The 19,839-nt window shown below is 50.4% G+C and overlaps 5 protein-coding genes across 15 annotated transcripts; 3 read left to right on the top strand and 2 right to left on the bottom strand.

Annotated features, from left to right (window-relative positions):
• The first annotated feature begins 88 nt into the window (after positions 1 to 88).
• Positions 89 to 4,610, top strand: LOC130928295 (CD9 antigen-like). Of its 2 annotated transcripts, none has more exons than XM_057854771.1 (7): positions 89 to 319; positions 2,049 to 2,151; positions 3,529 to 3,626; positions 3,701 to 3,877; positions 3,950 to 4,039; positions 4,114 to 4,197; positions 4,256 to 4,610. In XM_057854771.1, the coding sequence occupies exons 1-7, from the start codon at positions 119 to 121 to the stop codon at positions 4,319 to 4,321; spliced, it is 819 nt and encodes a 272-aa protein (XP_057710754.1). In that variant the 5' UTR covers positions 89 to 118; the 3' UTR covers positions 4,322 to 4,610. The 2 variants fall into 2 exon arrangements, with proteins under 2 accessions (XP_057710754.1, XP_057710755.1); XM_057854772.1 differs by lacking the exon at positions 89 to 319 and adding an exon at positions 1,103 to 1,327 and having other exon boundaries at positions 4,256 to 4,608.
• A 13-nt stretch (positions 4,611 to 4,623) lies between these two features.
• cwf19l1 (CWF19 like cell cycle control factor 1) lies at positions 4,624 to 8,400 on the bottom strand. 2 transcript variants are annotated; one of them, XM_057854683.1, is made up of 14 exons: positions 7,322 to 8,400; positions 7,178 to 7,262; positions 7,019 to 7,103; positions 6,628 to 6,729; positions 6,352 to 6,566; positions 6,166 to 6,284; positions 6,020 to 6,104; positions 5,793 to 5,945; positions 5,612 to 5,711; positions 5,474 to 5,553; positions 5,201 to 5,410; positions 5,011 to 5,130; positions 4,857 to 4,954; positions 4,624 to 4,794 (listed from the first exon to the last, which is right to left on the bottom strand). In XM_057854683.1, the coding sequence occupies exons 1-14, from the start codon at positions 7,435 to 7,437 to the stop codon at positions 4,650 to 4,652; spliced, it is 1,713 nt and encodes a 570-aa protein (XP_057710666.1). In that variant the 5' UTR covers positions 7,438 to 8,400; the 3' UTR covers positions 4,624 to 4,649. The 2 variants fall into 2 exon arrangements, with proteins under 2 accessions (XP_057710666.1, XP_057710667.1); XM_057854684.1 differs by having other exon boundaries at positions 6,166 to 6,281; positions 7,322 to 8,399.
• On the top strand, positions 7,654 to 11,968 carry dmtf1 (cyclin D binding myb-like transcription factor 1). 3 transcript variants are annotated; one of them, XM_057854666.1, is made up of 15 exons: positions 8,240 to 8,404; positions 8,948 to 9,343; positions 9,409 to 9,520; positions 9,584 to 9,660; positions 9,728 to 9,885; positions 9,965 to 9,997; positions 10,056 to 10,165; positions 10,224 to 10,452; positions 10,516 to 10,667; positions 10,742 to 10,888; positions 10,958 to 11,034; positions 11,108 to 11,263; positions 11,340 to 11,465; positions 11,533 to 11,635; positions 11,690 to 11,951. In XM_057854666.1, exons 1-15 carry the CDS (start codon positions 8,366 to 8,368, stop codon positions 11,722 to 11,724), a joined length of 1,950 nt encoding a protein of 649 aa, XP_057710649.1. In that variant the 5' UTR covers positions 8,240 to 8,365; the 3' UTR covers positions 11,725 to 11,951. The 3 variants fall into 3 exon arrangements, with proteins under 3 accessions (XP_057710648.1, XP_057710649.1, XP_057710646.1); XM_057854665.1 differs by lacking the exon at positions 8,240 to 8,404 and adding an exon at positions 7,654 to 8,208 and having other exon boundaries at positions 10,742 to 11,034; positions 11,690 to 11,955; XM_057854663.1 differs by having other exon boundaries at positions 10,742 to 11,034; positions 11,690 to 11,968.
• tmem243b (transmembrane protein 243, mitochondrial b) lies at positions 11,819 to 16,455 on the bottom strand. Of its 2 annotated transcripts, none has more exons than XM_057854805.1 (5): positions 16,291 to 16,455; positions 12,747 to 12,951; positions 12,608 to 12,658; positions 12,440 to 12,544; positions 11,819 to 12,381 (listed from the first exon to the last, which is right to left on the bottom strand). In XM_057854805.1, the coding sequence occupies exons 2-5, from the start codon at positions 12,822 to 12,824 to the stop codon at positions 12,262 to 12,264; spliced, it is 354 nt and encodes a 117-aa protein (XP_057710788.1). In that variant the 5' UTR covers positions 12,825 to 12,951; positions 16,291 to 16,455; the 3' UTR covers positions 11,819 to 12,261. The 2 variants fall into 2 exon arrangements, with proteins under 2 accessions (XP_057710788.1, XP_057710787.1); XM_057854804.1 differs by lacking the exon at positions 16,291 to 16,455 and adding an exon at positions 13,517 to 13,859.
• Positions 13,240 to 19,718, top strand: LOC130928287 (coiled-coil domain-containing protein 136-like). Of its 6 annotated transcripts, none has more exons than XM_057854752.1 (10): positions 13,243 to 13,687; positions 16,616 to 16,742; positions 17,039 to 17,164; positions 17,306 to 17,485; positions 17,553 to 17,999; positions 18,098 to 18,218; positions 18,308 to 18,413; positions 18,485 to 18,619; positions 18,863 to 18,977; positions 19,113 to 19,716. In XM_057854752.1, the coding sequence occupies exons 3-9, from the start codon at positions 17,113 to 17,115 to the stop codon at positions 18,965 to 18,967; spliced, it is 1,146 nt and encodes a 381-aa protein (XP_057710735.1). In that variant the 5' UTR covers positions 13,243 to 13,687; positions 16,616 to 16,742; positions 17,039 to 17,112; the 3' UTR covers positions 18,968 to 18,977; positions 19,113 to 19,716. The 6 variants fall into 6 exon arrangements, 5 of the variants coding, with proteins under 5 accessions (XP_057710736.1, XP_057710735.1, XP_057710734.1 ...); XM_057854755.1 differs by lacking the exon at positions 13,243 to 13,687 and having other exon boundaries at positions 15,450 to 16,742; positions 17,553 to 17,627; positions 17,718 to 17,999; positions 19,113 to 19,713; XM_057854753.1 differs by lacking the exon at positions 16,616 to 16,742 and having other exon boundaries at positions 13,240 to 13,687; positions 19,113 to 19,718.
• The last annotated feature ends 121 nt before the right edge of the window (positions 19,719 to 19,839 follow it).

Here is a 19,839-nt window from a genome sequence, read left to right as displayed (position 1 = left end):
TTTGTCTAATGGCACGCACACCTCCAAAATTTCATCTTTCAGAAAAGGAAATATTCCACTTTTCAATCATAAAACGTTTTTAAAATGATGGAGCACTTTATATTGTGGCGTTGTTGGGATGAAGGTAACAAGGGTGCCGCTTCCGGAAAGAGCCGAAGAAAGCCGAGCCGAGCCGAGGCACGCCCTCAACAACAACATCTCGGTCTTGCCTCAGACTGTCACTCACTCACTTTGGCAGTACTCGAGGAAGATGACCGCACTGAGCAGCTGGGAGCTTTGCGTCAAGTACGCTCTCTTCGTCTTCAACTTTATCTTCTGGGTGAGTGAAGAGCAGTCATCAATATCCCATTGCAATTTAGTACTCTATCAAACTCAAGATGGCACTCTTTGATTTTGCTTCAGACTATTTCAGCCTTTAAAAATGTAGAAAACGTTTGTCGTGAAACGGTTCCAAAATTATTTTAAAGCTAATATTTTAAATACTAATGTTAATAATTTCTAGTTTTTTTTTTTTTTTCAAACGTAAGCATGAAATCAATGACATACAAATGCACTTTCAATTGGAAAAAAACAAAAAAAAAAACAAGCGTCTCAACTCTCAAGTGTAATTACAAGCCGTGTCCGCGGGACGGCGACATTTCCCTTGAAATTGCACTGGGTGTTGCTGTTGCTTTAGTTCTAATTTAAAACGACTGACAGGATATTAGTCACTTATTACACACACAACAATGTGATCAACCCTATTTATTTTGGACGTCACTGGCGATCATATTGCGAAACACTAATTAGTTGTTTTTTGTAAATGGAATATCACTTTTACATGTTTAATATCACTTTTATTCATCACAGTAATGAATGGAAATGTTGGTATCTTACATGCCCTGGCCACCTCTGTCATCTCATTTTGCAAAATATTTGTCATTTAATATTTATCATTATCATCACTTTGTTATCTTTACTCAATGGTAGGATTTCTGTTTTGCGGGTGGGGTCACATTTGTCGCAAGACAAAGCTGCTTTTATTACCAAAAAAGATGGAAAGTCATCATCATGCTTAAAATCCAGTCAGTGCTGATGATGGTCACCTGCTACACCACAGCGAAAGAAAAGCCCCGCCCATTTGACCTCTCAGGTGAAGAAGGAGGAGGTGGCCTCCTCCTCCTCTCCTCGACTTCCTGACTGCACTCGTTCAGTCAAGAAACATTAGTGAGCGAGTCGAGTTGTTTCCTCATCTGCACCAGTTTGACTTGTTTGGAGCCGTTTGGTCGACATGGGGGCTCTGCAGTGTGTCAAGTACTTACTCTTTATCTTCAACTTTCTCTTTTGGGTATGTCACATCCATTTTACAACCTTTTTCTCCTGATTTGTAGTGTTGTTCTTGTGCAATTAGCTGAGTGTTCTCACCTGGATGCGGTACAACAGCCCTCAAATGTCAGCGTGTGTGTGTGTGTGTTGGCCATTGCAGCATGTTTTACTTTTTGGCGAACTGCCATTGGGCTTAAATATTAACTCTTATTCTGCCATGGCTGACCACCAGTCCATCCGTTTGGACTGGTGGTGCTTTGATGGCCCTCCCAGTACAAAAAGGCATGATTGTCTTTCCCTATGTATACTTGTACAATATTCGATTTTTCTCAAGTCAAATTTGCCTCAAAAGAGATGATGAGATGCTGTCAAGTAACAGGAAGGGAAGAGAAGGCAGGCTCGCAATTAGCGGTGAGGAGGGTGTCCTCCTCATGTCTCAATCCCACGAGGTTCTTCCTGGGAGTTGTTTAGGAGGTTTTGCGGTTTCTTGGGAGACGGTGACTCATTGTGGTGACAAATGGTAAAGCGATCCGACAACAACAACACGGGAAGAAAAGTGTAGAAGAAATAAATGTATCAAGCGGTGACTTTCGACAGCAATATTTCTCGTGTTTATGAAAGTGAGTAGTTTTAGGATGAAATGACATCAGTCAGTGAAGATCTGGTTCTTCTGTATGATGGCCCATTTTTGTCTTTAAGTAAAAGGCAGACCTCATTTTGGTTTTCTCCCCCCCATCCTCTAGTTGGCCGGGACGGGCGTGTTGGCGGTGGGCCTATGGCTACGCTTCGACTCCAGAACTTCAGGACTGTTTGAGGGCGAGGACTCCCCTTCGGTTTTCTTCACCGGTAAGACAAATGGGCACCACCGCTCCTGTGCGCTGACAAAAGTAGAATGGACATCTAGAAAGAATCCAACAGTTGGAATTGGTCAACTGATCTGGCAAAAGGTGACCCCTAAACAGTGTCGTACTCTTAAATGACAATGTATCCAAATCACGGGCCCATGATAAGTTTTGTCTCAAAAACAAGAGTGGTGTTACTGGCACACGAGGGTAAGATGAGGTGCGCGTTTAGAAGAAGGATTTGTCGATGGAGTGCGTCGCCACCCGCTTGTTGGCGGCCCAACAGCGAGCTCTTTGTTCCCCGCCGGGAATGCGCCTTTTGTGGAAGCTCCTCCTCGGCGACGGGAGGGGCGGCGACCTCCCCGCCGAGGTCACCGTGGACACGCGATCCTAACGTTACCTTGTACAATATATCATAATTCTGTCCTTTCCGGTGTGAAGGAGATGGTACCTTTTCTCGTAGGCACAGTCTGTTTGCATTACTCTAACACACTTCATATAAATAGGGAATGGTATTGTTTCTCGTATTTCTGTTTGACACTTTGTATTACTCTAACACACCCAATATAAAATAAATAGCACTTATCCCATAGTTGAAGGAAAACAAGCAGAATGAGATAAACAACACCTTCTTATCACAGCCCAGCGCGTGCGTCATACAACTAAGTGAGCACGACTGACGCTGACAAGCCCACGTCTGCACCACCAAGTCTCTCAATCGGTTCTCCCGGACAGTCCAGAACAAATGGCGGCACGGTCTGTCCTAACACAAGAGAAGCCCCTATATCCAACTGATAACATGACTAACAAGACTCCAAGAGCCCCTTTGATGCTGAGGTGGCAAAATCCACAACCCTCGTTGCCCGGACAACGGTAACTCCCGAATCCTCCTGTCCAATCCGCAAACGGACAATAATCCCGAACACACCCTTCTTCCTGCACACGGCCAGCCTTGCGAGAGCCTTCAAAAGACTAAATGTTTTTAACTAATCGTTGTCATTTTTCTCGGGAACCGTTTGTTGACTTCTGATACGGTGACCTTGGAACGAGCTTGCCTCTGTTTCGCCTTGCCGTTTTGATCTGTCGACCTGAATAAATTGTCAACTTGTGTTCAGTGAGCCGCCTTTTAAACCTTTCAAAATGGATTCGGTACAAAGGGTTAAGATTAAGGTGAACACGCGGAGTTTGGCCTTCTGGCCGGATTGACGGGGTCGCGCCGGCCCGGCCTGTCGGAGGTGCGGCTGGCATGATTCCAGCCAGACCGGGGTCGCGCCGGCCCGGCCTGTCGGAGCTGCGGCTGGCATGATTCCAGCTGTCTGGCTGGAAGGTCAGATTCCTTGATGTGATTGGGGGGAAAAAAATCTGGCGTTTGTTCCTGTAGGCGTGTACATCCTGATCGCGGCCGGAGCCCTGATGATGGTCGTGGGCTTCCTGGGATGCTGCGGAGCCATCAAGGAGTCGCCGTGCATGCTGGGATTGGTCCGTTTTGAATCGATCGGGTATTTTCCCTTCTCTGTTGACAATAAAATTGAACTAAACATTTTTGATTGCAGTTCTTTCTGTTCCTGCTGCTCATCTTCGCTGTGGAAGTGGCGGCGGGCATCTGGGGTCTGTCCAACAAGGAGCGCGTGGTCGACGACGTCACGGAGTTCTACAAGCAAACTTATACCAATTACAAGGACACCAGGCAGGAGGCGCTTAAGGAGACCCTTCGCCTCATCCACTTTGGCGTAAGAACGGTTCTACGTGAAGGCCGTCGTACTTTTACCGCTTTAATTTGGCCGTTTCCCGCCCGCCCTCAGCTCAACTGCTGCGGTCCCACGGGCACGGTGATCGACGCCGCCAGGGACATTTGCCCCAAGCAGGAGGGGCTGGAGGTCCTCGTCACCACGGTAATCGCGGGTGGCCGTCTTCCACGCGTCGATCCGGCGTTTCCGCTGGTCTGATGTGCTTTTCTGTGCATCAGAGCTGCCCCGCCGCCATCGGCGAGATATTTAACAACAAGCTTCACGTGATCGGAGGCGTGGGCATTGGCATCGGCGTCATCATGGTGCGTGCCGGCTCGCCAGATCGGACCGCCCGACCTAAAACATCTTTGTTTTTTGCAGATCTTTGGCATGATCTTCAGCATGATGCTGTGCTGCGCCATCAAGCGATCCAGAGACTTTGTTTAACCCCTTCCCTACTGCCTTCTCTTTAGTAACCCGTGCTTTTTTTTGAAATCGCCGCTCGGGGGAGGCCCGCAGGACGGCCGTCTTGGACGAGTGAGCGCGCGGCGGCCCGAGCGCACGACCTTGACCTTCCGCGTTGCCTTGGCTCACCACCAAAAAAGCCTTTTCAGTTTGCACGCCAAAACACGCTAACATTTAGCCTGTTGACTTTTATTGTAACTAACTTTTTATGTTGATGTTGACTTTTTGAGTTGAAATTTTATGCCAAATAAAGTAAAACAAGTCTATTGAAAATTTGACTTTATTTACACATTTGAACCTCAATTTTGTTTTAGTCGTCCCAGGCAAAGTCGTAGGGCTGGAAGGCCTCCCTGAGCCTGGCGCACGCTTCCTCCTCGTCCGCTCGGCTTTGTTTGCACTCCTTCCAGTCGGCTCGGGTGGGAACGTTCAGCAGCGCCTCGCTGGCCAGTACCTCCCTGCCGAAGGTGGTCGTCAGGGGGCGTCGCTCTTAAAACTGTCAGAAGGAGGCGCTCTTTACCTCCCGAACTGCAGCGGGAAATTCCTCTGGATGCGGTAGAAGAGTTTCTCGCCCGAGTCGAGCTCCACGTAAAAGTAGGGTGTGCCGGGAGGGGCGATCTGCACAGAAGTACGTCATGGCGAGCCGGTGGGCGGGACGGCCGGCGACGACGAACCTGTTTGAGATCGCTGTGCCGAGGGATCTCGGCGAGCTCCATCTGCTGCTCCTGAGCCTGCAGCATAAAGGCCTCCTTGATGTCATCGCTAGCGCAGCAGTCCAGCGGCACAGGGACCACCTGAGGTTGGGGGGGGAGAGATAAACTTGTCAAACTTGACCACCGGACCGCCGAATGTCTCTGGTCAAACCTGAAGCTGCAGATGCTGGCTCCTGAAGTTCCTTTCAAAGAGCACGCAGCGCTCGCCCCGGCTCTTGTAGAAGCTCCTCAGCGCCGCCTTGTACTTCTCCATCTCTTGCAGAACCTCGGCGGCAAGCTCCACCGTAGACCGGTAGTGCCCGATGGGCAGGATGAGCACGTGTCCCGCGTTGAGGCCGCCTTTGGCCAGCGCCAGGTAACACTACGGCGCGAGATGGCGTCAAGACTCCGCACGGGCGCGAGCATCCCGATGGCGCGGACTCACGTGTGTCCCGATGCTGACCACCAGATGTTTCTCCACCTGAGGGCTCGCCAGGCAGAACCAGCACTCCCCGGGGGGAAGAGCTGCACGACGGCATTTGTTCATTCATCGGACCCGGACCGGGGCTCATTTCTAACTCACGGTGCTCGCGCGGTGGCTTTCGTCGCGACCGGTCGCCCTCGTGCGGCCTCTTCCGGCCGCGTCCGCTGTTGAGGTCAAAGAAGAACTGCGTGCTGGGCTCCTGTGTGGAAATCAAGCAAAAAAAAAAAAAAAAAACAAGTCAGGACCGCCTCATGTCATCTGGGCATCGCGGCGCTCCCACCTCTTCCGCCGCCAAGCTCGTGCCGCTCTTCAAAGCGCCGTCCCGGTCTTTCGCGACTCGCCTGTACGGGCTCTCGGTCACGTCTTGCGGCTGCTTGACCAGCTCCGACGGCTCCATGGTCTTCATGGGGACAATGTTGAAGGCGTACAGGTACTGTGCGGGAAAACATTGACACGCGTCCATCTTCCGGCCCACCGAACGGTCACGTCGACGCGGCCTCCCCGCACCTTCTTCTTGGCGGGGTTGTTGACGCTCGCCAAGGCGATGAAGCGGGTCACGTGCTGAGCGTTTTCCTGCAGCACTATGTGATTCCTGAGGGGGGGAAATGGTGTAAGCGGACAAAGAAGAAATCCTGTAAGATTCTTCAGCTCACCTGTAAGGTAACCTTTCATAGTGAATGCCCTCTAGTGCAGCAAAGTGATATCTGGGCTTCAGTTTGTCCGCCACATTGGCGAGGGCGCCGCTTCCGCACGACTTTGTGTCAACTTCCTGCTAGGTAAACAAACAATGATGAAGGAGAGAAAGAATCTGTCACAACTAACCGCTGATCAATGCTTACCGGTTTATTTGCAAAGCGCCACACCTCCTCGGGCCACTGCGACGTCAGCAGGATGTCGACGCCGCGGAACTTTGCGCCGCCGATCAGCGGGGCCAGCAGCTCCGCCAGATCTTTTGAAGCGAAGCAATGGGCCGGCGCCGGCTCCCGCGTGGCCTCGCGCCCGCTGACGTACGCGATCTGCAGGCCCGACACCCCTGCGAAGACACCGCGCCGACCTGGAACGCCGAGGCGCCGCAAGTAAGCGAGAGGCACCATCTCGACCCGCGGTCCGCGTACCTAAATACGTGATGTTGTCGGCCAGCTCGCAGCCGTCCGCGCCGGGAAACTTCTCGGCCGTTTCCGGACTTCCGGCGCCCAAGATGTACGTGTGGATGGGAGCTGAGGAAAAGCATCAGTCTATGTCAGGGTTCCCTAAATCCGGAACTCTGTGTCACTTTTCCTGTCGTGTTTTCCGCATCTCTCTCCCCTAACGCACCTGAATCAAATGATTATGTCCTCAGCAACCTCACCAGAAGCCTGATAACGATCCTGATTATTTTGATTCAGGTGTGTTGGAGGAGGGAGACATGGAAAACACGACAGGAATGGTCGCACCGAGGTCCGGATTTAGTGAACCCTGGTCTATTTTTATGAATCACTGTCACCAGAGGCGATACATTTGTACTACCTTTCTTTTCCCCGCTTTTGTACCGCTGCCACTCTTCCTCAGCTTCTGGCGTGGCTGCAAAGAATTCTCCAACGCACAGAAGAAGCTACAGCACACGGCACGCGCACTGTGTTGAGATGTGAACGTTGCGGTGTTCGAATAAAGAACGTCTCGGCTCACGTCAAAGTGTCCCGTCTTCTTCTGGATGCTTTGCACTCTGTTGAAGAGAGCTCCGAGCTTGCCTTCGACGTCCCCGCACACCAAACTGCAAAACATCGCCAGCCTTTACGCCATCGTTCAATCTGCCGCGGTCGCGTTACTTACACTTTAACCGGCTTTTCATCCATTTCTTGATCAAATTGAAGCCAAGTCCACCGAGATTCCTGTAGCTTGAATGTTCCGTTCGTCCTTAGCTTCCGCCGCAAACAACGACTCAACATTCAACTCAAATCACAAGAACGGATTTAAAAAAAATGTATGCAAAAAGAAAATATTATAGAATTTTATAAATATTCTATATTCTCGTTGAATTTGCGGTTTCATTTAGCCATTAAGCTGAAATAAATTTTGGGGCGGAAGATATTTTTAGGCGGACTAGATTGATATAAGCACAATACCAACAAAGCAGTTTAGAGCGGTATAACGACTGAAAAAGCACTTGACGTCAATACTCTCAATATTGCCGATTTGTCTGAATCTGGATAAAATGTGCATGTATTCGGTTTAATCTCGTTTTGTCATCTTCCCGCGCGACCTCTCGACCCGGAAGTCTTGAAGGAGCCTCCGAGATGGTGGGAGTCTGCGGCGTCAGTCATCGGCGGCCATCTTAAAGCAGTGGAATGCAATGGCGGGGTCAGCTGCATCGAACCTAATGTGAGGGACTTTCTCCACTGCTAAATCTTGACAGATTTTCAAACAATTTTGTCGATAACAAACCCTATTAGCGTGGTGATGATTCGGGCGGGAGGTCAAAATTAAGTACGCAGTTAATTTACTGCATCTTTGTTTGAAAAAAGCTTGAAAATTGATCCATTTGTGGCTATTTCAAAATACACACCCCGTTGACGAGAATCGCATGATCCTGACACAAAATGGCCGACATTTGATAACGGCTGTATCCGGATTGGCTAACAACGCGTATTCCAACCGCTTGCATCCTGGCACTTGCCTGCATCCTGGTCACTAGCAAGTTCCCGGACCAAAAACAGGAAGTAAGTACCTCTTTCAGCAGCGAAAAAAACGTCTTTCTTCCTAGTGGTAACCACGTGCTACCTCAGAGGTGTTCCACGCCGCAAACATGTCCACAAAACTCGAAAATAAACGGTTGAATTCACTCGAGTTTCCACGAGCTTCACCTTGGACGCTAAAATGGCGCCGTATTTTTTTTGGTCCCTTTGTGGAGCGGAGGTAGCTGACTGAATGCTAATGATTAGCACAGAATGTTTGTTGTTTGTTTACGTTACTAAGAAAAGAGAGCAGTACTATTGCAGATTTTTTTAGCTTTATTGTCACTAGAAGTCACAAATTCGGGAGCGGCTGTTATGCAAAACAACGTGACGTAGCCATACATATAGATTCACACCCCTTCGAGGAATTAAAACCCACTAAATATTCACTGTGTCGTACCATTTTGTGCAAATATTTCCTTAATGTTCCATTGTGTTCCCCAGAATGAAGCGTGCTTTACGTGTAATCAGCAGAGGGCGCCATTAGACAGTTTATGTAAAAAAAAAAAAAATGCTCATAGGACCATCTACCAAATTTGACTCCTTTGGATGATCAAAATACACTTAAATTTTTCAATATCCACTCAATAACATATTATTATAAAACTATTAATAGATTATCACTTCTTGCTCTTGTAATATGGTTTCCTTTTTAATCTTTTGTGATTTGTATGAATGCTATAAACCATTTTTTTAATGGGATGTTGACATATGATTTCTGCAGCCATCCCAGGCGATGAGCGCGGCGGAGGAGCGGGACGACGTCGCGGCGGAGACGGTCGAGTCGCTCGCGGAGACTCGGGACGGCAGCGTGGTCTCGCGCTCTCCCGCCCACGCTACTCCGCCGTCACTCGCCGAACCGCCCGTGTCTTGCGTGCGCGAGAATGATGACGACGAGGGCGGGCCTCACGCCAAGAAGGCGCGCGTCTCGGCGGAGGAGTCCGCCGCCGCATCCTTTTCTCTCGTCGCGATGCCAGGTGAGACGAGGGACGGGGAGCTCGCCGGGTTCGGGTCGACGGCGCCGAGCCCGTCCTCGGCGACCGACGGCTGCGAGAGCTTTGAGGTGACCGCGACGGACGACCGCGACGGCATCGCTGGGGAGGACGCGGCTCAATTTCAGGTCGGGTCATTGACATACCTTGACTCGGGGACGCGGCGGACTCACGGTCGTGACGTCGCCCGTAGGTCCTGTGCGACGAGGAAGCCGGTTTGTCGCCCGACGAGAAAGCGGAGGTGGCGGCCGTCAGTCAGGCGTGGTTCACCACCAAAGAAGACAAAGACTCGCTCGCCAACAAAGGTAAAGCGTAAGACGCCGTCGGAAAGTCCGGAAGCGGCGTGAGCTAAATGTGGCTGCTTTCAGGTCACAAGTGGAGACAAGGAATGTGGTCCAAAGAGGAGATCGACATTCTCATGAGCAACATCGAACAATACGTCAAGGTTGCTTTTGGTGATTTGGTCACGGACGTCGGCCGAGAGACCGACGTTGACGTCTTTGCTCGTTCAGAGTCGAGGCGTGGAGGACCCGGCCGAGATCGTCTTCGAGATGTCCAAAGAGGAGCGGAAAGATTTTTACCGCTCGGTGGCGGTGGGCCTCAACAGGCCGCTCTTTGCCGTCTACCGACGAGTCTTGCGCATGTACGACAACCGCAACCACGTGGGCAAGTGAGTGACCGAGACCGCTCGTCGTCACGGCGGCGAAAGCGCCCGTCTTACGTGACCGCGCGTGCCCGTTTGTGTTCAGGTACACTCCGGGAGAGATTGAGAAGTTGAAAAGGTGAGTCCGTCTTTATTTGCCCACGCCAGCTCAGGCGGGTAACCTTTCAAACCTTTAGCCTGAGGGATCGCCACGGCAACGACTGGGCCACCATCGGCGCCGCGCTGGGCCGCAGCGCGTCCTCTGTCAAGGATCGCTGTCGCCTAATGAAGGACACCTGCAACACGGGTACGACGGAGGGTAAGGCTCCGATCGCTCGGTCCGACTAAACGCCCGGACGGCGCAGGCAAGTGGAGCGAGGAGGAGGAGCGACGTCTGGCCGAGGTGGTGTACGAAATGGCGGGCGCGTCCCCGGGCTCGGCGGTGACCGGGGGCGTTTCCTGGGCCTCGGTGGCCAACCGGGTGGGCACGCGCTCCGAGAAGCAGTGCCGCTCCAAGTGGCTCAACTACCTCAACTGGAAGCAGAGCGGCGGCACCGACTGGACCAAAGACGACGATCTCGTCCTCGCGCGCAGGTACGCTAGCTCGGACGTTTACTCCTCTGTCGAGTCGACGGCTCAGAGTTGCGTTCGGGACAGGATTTTGGAGCTGGACGTGGTCGATGAGAACGAAATCAAATGGGAGGAGCTGGCGGGCGGCTGGCGTAGCGTGCGCTCGCCCCAGTGGTTGCGCTCCAAATGGTGGAGCATCAAGAGACAAGTGGCCAATCACAAGGCCGTCCCCTTCCCGGGTACGGGGTGACACGCCAGGGAAAAAAAAAAGAATTCACTGGAAAAAAAGGATTGACGCCGTATGCGTTTGCAGTTCTGGTCAAGGGCCTCCACGAAGTGATGTCCACGAGCGCCGCTTCCTCGCTTCAGATCCGCCTGGGCCGCTCGGAGGAAGGCGGCTCGGGTTCGACGGCGCTGCAGAGCTGCGCGGTGCAGATCCCGCTTCAGATCGCGCACCTGGGTAAGTCGCCGCCGCCCCCCGCCCGCGTTCCTTGTCCGACGGTTAAATCGACTGCGTCTCCATCCTCAGAGTCTTCGGCGGCCGGCGGCGAGGGCGATACCGTCGCGCTGAACGGCGGAGCGCTGCAGGCCTTTGAGATTCTTCCGGTAAGCTCGGGCGAAAAGGTCGCGCGTGCGTGTGGGCGGGTCTTTTCCCACGACGTTTCGCCGTCTCCGGCAGTCATTCCAGCTGCAGCCCACCGCCACGCCGGGCACGTACGTCCTGCAGACCTCCTCCAATCAGAGCCTGCCGCTTGGCTTGGCCGACAACGGCACGGTGACCTTGACAACCGGCTCCTCTTCATCCCACGAGCACATCATCCTGCACGGTCTAACGGTGCGTCTCCGCCGCATTTTGCCGTACGTATAGCGACCGGCGTATGTTGTCTTAATGCGAGGACGCCGTTTCGTAGACGGACGGCCTGTGCGGCGACGGCATCATCATCCAGACGCTGGCCTCGGACGAGACGGAGGGACGGCGCCGGGATCTTCTGGCCGATCCGGAAAAGGCGTCCGCAGAGGAGCCGACGACCGACGAGGTGCTCCGTAGCTACGATTTCGGTCCGCTCTAGTCAGTAATAACGTTTACATTTTGTCATCGAGCAGCTGATTTTGCCCGCGGCCGACGCTCCGGCGGCGCATTCGTCAATGGACGGCGGTGGCGCCGTCCTCATCGTGCCCTCTCCCAACATCAGCAGCACGCTGACAGGTGAGGCCAACGTGACGGGTCCGGGCGCGGCGACTCATGCTGTTTTGTCTACAGATCCCATCTTGGAGAACCAGGACGGCTGCGATTAGGACACTATCCAGGTTTTTCCTTTTTTTTTTTTTTACAAGTCAAGTGCCAATTTTTCAAGTTTTGTGGCGCGTGATCAAGAAAAATGCCATCTCATTTTACTTCATGTATTTATTCAGTCAAATATTAAATACAAACAAAAGAAAAACATTGTGTTGACAATCCGAAAGTCGTGGTGAGCTTTATTCTTCAGGTGGGGAACATGTTAAAAGTATCAAACATAAAACCCCTCACGGGCGTTTTGGTCAAAACCCAATATAAGTGTCGTACGAGGTCTCGGTTCTTTTTTTACAAAGTATCACGAGGCTACGCGGACGTTGAACTTGAGCCTGTGATTAGTGCAAATGTGTCAGCTCTGCTAAGCTACCCGCTGGAATGTGTGGAAGGGCAAGAAAAAAAAACTAAAGTTGCATCGTTATGGTCCAACACCCAAAGGCATTTGGTCCTTCAACCTCCATAGCCATTTGAACTGACGCAAAACAGGTGCTGGACAAGAAGTGGACGTTTATTGCGCGTCTTGAAGTGCGTCCGGGACTCCTTCACCTGACGTCGTGGAAGTAGAGGTTGGCACACAGACACAGCAACACGATGGACGCCAGCTTGTAGTAGATCAGGTTGCGGAACTTGGGTTCCAGGTCGCCTTGGCGGTACCAGAAGATCTAAGGAGAAAGGTGGCGGGTTCAGGTTCATTTTCTCGCCGCCGCAATTTGGGCGTACCAGCAAAATGGCGGATCCGCAGGTGAGCAGGATGCAGACGGCAAAGAAAATGTTGAGCGGCCGCGGAGGCAACGAAGGGAAAACGAAGGAGCTGATCACCGTCACCTGAAAGGTAAATGTGCTCGTCTCGAAATCTGTCATTCGCGTCGACGACACGGACGTACGTACCAGCACAACCAGAGACGTGAATCCTCCCACTGCCAAGTTAATGATGCGATCCTGACAGCCACCCAAAACAAAAAGTCGAAATCATGAAGCGTTCGGGTCAAACGGTGCTCATTTTGCATCATTCCGACAGACATCCCACCCGTGCAGACGTCTCGCCGAACAGCGGTCTGTTGTCCAGGCCGCTGGTGCCGTAAGTCCTGCTGCCGAACTCGTCCATGTCTCGCTCAGCGGCGCCGCCACCCGGACGCGCTGGGCCACTGTCGCATGCCAGCCTCCGCTAGCTCGTGTCGCCGTGCCTGACTCGGAGGTGCCGATGGGACATTTGGGGGTGACGATGCGTTTACCTGCGCAGCGCAAAAAAAAAAAAAAAAGTTGAAATTTGTCACAGCCTTTAGCGACTGCTTGACTTTTTAGAAATTTTGACCCGGGGCCCAAAACCAGATCATTGAAATTTTGTTGAGAATACAATAGTCAATGACATCTTAAAAAGTTGTTGAGAAAAGTGATTTCCACTTCCTCTTTTTCTGTCATGCGCCCGATTGCGGGAAAGTGGAAGTTGAAAGTGCTACAAATCTGGCCTCTTAAGTGCGCGTTGAAAGGTGAAAACGCGCGCACGTGCACGTCACAAGGCAGCCAGAGTAGAATCAAAAGCTTTGATCAGGAAAATAAGAGCTTGATTATGAGAGCGAGAGAATGGCAGCTTCAGGGCCCTAAAGCTACAAAGCGCATTCCTCCTCAGACTTGTGAAGAAAACAAGGGTTGGACTGAAAAACAAACGGGACTGAAAATATTTCAGTGCCGTTGGCGCTCATAGACGTCCAATGTCTAGCAGCCGGGAGGGTCGCCTTATTCCAGTTCAAACTGATCGGACGTCAATGGTAGCCAATTAGCCAAGGGGTTTACGCGCACCCAGATCTTGCGATTGACCGGTGACCGGTCCCTTGCGCGTCCACGGTCGAGCGGCGACCAATCCGGGGTCTATCCGGCCGGTGGGTCACGGAATCGAAGAAGCAAGCAGCCAATCGGAAGCCCCCGGCTGCTGTGGCGACGGATCAACCTGTCGTGCCGTGTCAACTGAAAGTGAGTTAAGCTAAGTAAATAGGCACCAAAGGGAATGTCAAATAGCGACTGGCAGCTGTTAGCTCCTCGTGCTAACGAGGCTAATTCACCGGTTAGCCCGGATAAGCTAACGAGTGAGCAACGCGGGTGATCACTCCTATCTTTGAAAATAGCAAATGTTGACCTACCCACCCCCAAAAAAAGGGAAAGACTTGCCTTACGAGCTGAACTGTGCGTCACCTCGGGTGGAAAGTAAAACTTTACACTACGCACACACAAACGGGATCGACGATGAGGTATTAAAGGGCAGGGGTTTGAATCCAAGCGTTAAAGGGGAGTATCCGCCTGAGCCGACATAATCGAGCCTTAAACAGACAAGGAAATGAGAATAAATATTTTCAGAATTTATTGGGGGCGGGGGTCAAAATAAGTGGTGTTACACACTGCTCTTAAAAATACTCAGTGAATCACAAGATATTATTCAAATATATTTGCTGCTGTTTTTGTGGTTTGGTTTAATTGAACATACTGTACTGCGGCGGCGTCCAACAAGTGGACAGAACGCAACACCGCAAAAGTGTAGCAAAGTGACGGTCCTTTCGGACTGATGAAGACTGATGGGTACAGTTTTCCGAGTGGCACCACCATCACTGAAAATAGTTGTCAAATGTATAAAATACGTTAATGGTACACGATTGATCAAAGTGCTTAAGTTTAATCCCTCCGTAAATTGTTGCAAACTCCATTGTACTAATTTAAATATCAAAATAATGTAAAGCAAGTAAATGCAGCTCCGTCCTCTTCCGAGTGGCTTTATTTTACGAAACGGCCGTCAATAAGTATGTAACAGCGCTAACTTGTTAGAGCAAAAATGGTATGTTCGTGTAATAACTGGTTATTGATTATTTTCTCCCATTTTCGATCCATCCCCCTTTCAAAATTGTAACTTTGTACATATTTGCAAATTGTTTTGCTCCTGTTTTTGTATGTGGATGCCGATTGGGAGGTAAGCGCAGGGGTCAAAGTGGGCCAGAACGGTCAGGAACGCAGTTCCGGTATAAGATTCAGGGCCGGAATGCTGCTCCGGTACACGGTGCTTTGATTCCAAAAATATGACGGCAACTGTCAAAACGCTATGTAAACCCAAAAAAATGCTAAGCTGCCACACATGCGTTTCATCTCCAAAAAGAAAACAGTCGACTAACATCCGATTTACATACACAAGTGTTAACAACAACCATCATAAAAGTGCTTGCGTAATCCGTTTTCACCGATATTTAGTATTTCTTTTATTCCACGGACGGCATGGAGGTTTCCCCAGCTGCTGCAGTTATCTGACTGACGATGATGAGTCACCTCAATGTGCAAATGCACGCAGCAAAGCAAAACGCCTGGACTCTTTTATCCGTTCAATTGGCTGACACACTGACATGTGATCAGCAGAGATAGTTAGCTCTGATTGGTTCAAATGTGCATGTTTCCTGGAACAGCAAAACAAAAAAAAGTTGGATTGATGCAACAAAAAAGGGCAACGCAACAGAAAATAGATCAAATCTTTCAAAGCAGGGATAGAGTTGAGGAGGCTTATTTATCATATTTAGTTTTATTTGCTCTGATGGGGAGGTTCACAACATCTTAGTTGTCAATGTGCACTTTGGATTTATATTTGTTCATTTACAGTGGGGAGAACAAGTATTTGATACACTGCCGCAGTGTATCAAATACTTGTTCTCCCCACTGTATGTTAGGCTACTTATTCATTTCCTTATGATTTAAAAACTTCAATGTTTGCGCAATCTTCAAAATATATTCTATGTCACTCTGCATAATATAAGTCATTTCTACTTATTTTTCTGAATGTATGTTACTTATATCTTTATTTATTTATTTTTTTAAATCAAGTAAATGTTAACGTTAACTTCAATTATAATATACATCCTATGTTCTTAAGTAGTTAAAATTGAGATTTGACATTTAGGATGTGAGGAAATGAGGGAAAATAAAAATTAGGAGATGGAGGTTGGGGCTATTGCTGTTTTTGTTAACTTTTATTTGGCAAATCATGGGGGGAAAAATACAATTTTGAATGAAAATCAGTTTCTGTATGTGTTCTAGAAATAACTGTGCCAAAACAGTTTTCTTTGCATTTCAGTAGTTTTAGGAGGTTTGAACCCCCCACAAAATATAAATAAAGATGAAGCTAACCCTAACCCTATTTCTGGCTCCGTGGCGACCTTCACGTCGGGGAGTTCCTGCAAGAAATTCTAGCCACTTTCACCCCTGGGTAAGCGCCAAACTGCTCTTCATTTCCTAGCGTGTATTTCTTTATTTAATTTGAAACGGGGATCGTTACTAATGCCAAGTTTGACGGGAGGATTATCTTTGTGTAAACATTGCTCATCACGCCAGCATTGGTCACTTTGCTCCCGTCATTATTCAGACACGACCATCACCGGTTACAAGTGCTTTTGGCTTTCCTTGGTTTTACTATTAAGACTCTGTCAAAGGTATTTTCAATGAGTGTATTGAAACTAAAGGAACCTGCAAACTGTTCTCCGAAACGCAGCATTTCAATTTTAACATTTAGTACGTGTTTGCGCCACAAGACGGCGGTCTTGACCTACCGAGTCTTAAAAGAGTGTTGTCGACTGGTGCGTTGTGCAAAATTTCAGCCAAAACCTCAAACTTTGGGGAAAATATATTTTCTACAAATGGCCTTCTTTCTGTTGATTTAGTGATATACACTCATCCCCAATGTTTTTTGGGGGGCTTTCCGACAAGCAAAGACGTGTGGTGTGCGCGTCCCGTTATAAAGATGGGACAGCAATGACATCATAAAGGCGCGCCTTTGTAGTCCACGGCATACGATCAAAAACGATTCTCATTAAAAGTTACAAACGTGTTGTTAGTACATATAACAGTTTAACACCATGATGTTGAATTGTCTAGTTATACTCGTTAGACTGGTCCATGAAGCGTTAATCATGACGTCACGGATGTCGACTGCGTGACGCGGTCTTGAGCGTCACTCCAATGATGAAGATGGGGAAGATGAGACGCAGCATCAAGTCGGCAGGTAAATTCCTCATCGCTGTCATCATGTCATGTGAATATCTCATTCTACCGTGCTGATGAAAACAGCTGCGTGGTCAAGGACGTTCACGTCTCCATGACAACCAGCACATCCACAGCGTAGGTTGTGAGCAACACGCTGACGTCACTACTTCGCTGCGTGTGTTCACAGGAGTAGTAAATCCGTCCATTTTCTATAGAACTTGTCCTCATTGGGGTCCAGGCTAGCGGCCAGGGTACACCTTGAAGTGGTCGCCAGAGAGATACTAATATTTGACATTTTGATGACGTGCCTTTTAGGACGATGAGGAGGCAGCGGTGTCTTCAGCAGACCAGACTGCGTGCATCTTGAGGAACCCTCAGAAACCCCGAAAATGAACGGACTACGGCTGCCCCCCCTCATTGAGGAAGTTCTGGACTCGTACGGTCAGTGTGATCAACCCAACAAATGAGAAGTTCTTTTTTTTCCCCCTCTCCCATTTGTAGATCTTTAAAAACATTGCCTAAAGCATCTCATGGTGGCCGGCGCCTTGAAAATCGATCCATAACCGGCATATTGTTTTACAGGCCAGCTGAAGGACGATGTGTGTCAGAGGACACAAGATGGAAAGTTGGCTGAGGAAGAGGAGGAGGATGAAGAGGCGGGCGTGGAAGAACTGCGGCTCCGGATGGTGGAGCTTCTGATGGAGCTGGAGGAGACCCGGCAAGATTCCTGCAGACAAGAGGAGAATTTTCACGCAATGAAGAGTGAGAACGAGTTGTCGTTGCAAGTTCCTCTCGCTCTATGAACACATTCTCTTCTCATTCTCGTCAGGCATGTTGGAAGACGAGCGAATGGCCAAGGCCCATCAGGCTGAAACATTCACCAGGCAATTGGATGCTCTGAAAGGTACCGTCCACCATTTCATCAATATCTCAAGTCCTCACGCTGGATTAGAGGGCCGCAGCGGCCTTCCGTGTTCGCGATCGCCCCTTCCAGTCGAGTTGGCCCGTGTTCGGGGGGAGCTGGCGGCGGCCGAACGGGAGAAGCGGAGCGATCTGGAGGAGGCCGAGATGGCGCTGCGCCGGGCGGAAGAGACGGCACTCGCGCTACAGGAGGCCGGCGAAGAGGCGGCGGCCGAGAGCGAGAACGACATCGCTTGCCTGCAAGAGGAGCTCTGTCGGCTCGGGGCCGGGATTCAGCGCCTCCGGGACCGGGACGGCCAGCGCCGGGTCGAGATCGGCGCCCTGAGGATGGACAGTGGCGATGCGCGTGACCCGGGCAAGTCCACTCTTTTACGAGACAACAAATCCACAAAGAAACAAATCCAGAGGGCGAGTGGAGTCGCTGTTGACCGGGATTGTACGTTTGGCTTTTAGCTGGCGAAAGCGCACGTGCAGAGGATGAGTTTGCATCGCTGAGTCGCCAACGTCTCCAGCTGAGCGACGCCAACCGGCAGTTGAGCAGCAAAGTCCGACAAGAAGAGCAAAAACAACCAGCGTACGTGTGAGCTCTGCATTCGACTGTCCGAACACGCAGAGGTTGCAGCTTTGATGGCTTTCAAAGCTGACAGTTTTTTGTTGTTCCAGTACGGAGGTAGAGTCGTGCAGTCCGCCCGCCGCCTTTCAGGGAGTCGCTCAACTTCAGGTCCAACTGCAGAAGGTCGAGGACTCCGAGCTCAAAGCGCGCGCCGAGGTACTGCGTACGTCACGCACCTTGTAGAACGTGCGGCAACTGACGTGCACATTTGCCTTTGTTTGTGTCAGTGCGAGCGCATCAAGCGTTCGCTTAGCTCACTGCGGCGTCTCCATGACGACAGCCGGCGCGAATGCACCACCCTGGAGGAGGAGCTGCGACACTGCAAGGGCGAACTTCAACGTATTCTGGGAGAGGGGGCACAGGTGAGAGGGGGTGTGGCTTGTTCAGGAAGGGAAACAAACGATACTGTCATTAGTTGCTCAAATTGGGGGAGGGACTAAGACAGGGATTGGCCAAGTATGGCAATTTTGCACTTTTTTTTTTGACAAAAATAGATGCGGCCTCCTCCCGTTTGATGTCACCACCTCCTCGCCACCCTCGCATCAAACGAGTCCCTCCTCTTCCTGTCACACGTGGCCACTTCCTTCCTTGTGTGTCCTCCTCAGGGCCGCCCAAGCCCCCACGAGAACCCCCTCGTGTCGGCACCCGTGCTAGGCCTGATTGCTATTGTGGGCTTGATGTGGTGCTGGTGGGAGGAGCTGGCGTCCTAGACGGGAGCAGGTACTGCCTGCTTGAAACTGGACGGTTAACAACTTGCGCATTTGAGCTTGGCTCACCTCACTTTCTAACGCGTCGATCGAAAAAGGCAGTCACCGCTTTCCCCGCCCACAATATTCTCTCCTCCTCATCTGGTAGGGCGACGCGGGAGGATGCAACCTTGCAGCTGCAGCGGTGGCAGTCGCAGCCATCTTTGTTCTGTTGCTCCCCAGTTTGACCCGAGTTTGACAAGAAGGGACATTGCGGCCATCCCGGAACCCTGCAGATCCAAGCACAGAATCTTGGATCGTAAGCCTCCATCCGTTGTCTAGGTCTTCACTGCGGTTGCAGGTTTGACTTCAGTTGAAAGGCCAGGTACGCCCTGGACCTGTCGCCATCTAATTGCAGGTCAAAAATTGTGAAAACAATGGACTGCTCGCCAGTCTATGGACAGGTTGACAGTCAATGTCAGCGCACATATAGACAAATAGACTGGTCGCCAGTAAATACTAGTATGTCAGAGCACATAATACTGCACATACATGTAGTTATTAATGTTCATCGATTATCAATATTGAACCGAGAGTGAGGGCACTTGTGGTTAAAGAGAGATCTTATAATGTACGCTTTGATGTAAATGTAGCATGCTTCCTCTTGTATCTGAATACCAACGCTGACTCGGCCATCTGATCGCACCTTCCGATGAGGCTACAAGCTAGCATGATAATGTAGCGATGTTGTACTAATGTCTTGTGTAATAAACACCACTCCAAGTGACTGGGCTTCTATGATGAGCAACAGCTTCAAGTGATCACATGCCACCATCCTTTTCTATAGAGGTTACTCATATTCAGGTCATCAGTCTTCTCACTACAAGACAACCGTC

This window comes from Corythoichthys intestinalis, chromosome 13 (genome assembly GCF_030265065.1).
Source record: "Corythoichthys intestinalis isolate RoL2023-P3 chromosome 13, ASM3026506v1, whole genome shotgun sequence".
Taxonomy (NCBI): domain Eukaryota; kingdom Metazoa; phylum Chordata; class Actinopteri; order Syngnathiformes; family Syngnathidae; genus Corythoichthys; species Corythoichthys intestinalis.
The sequence above is the reverse complement of the archived record's forward strand: the minus strand, read 5'-3'. Positions and strand labels throughout refer to the sequence as shown.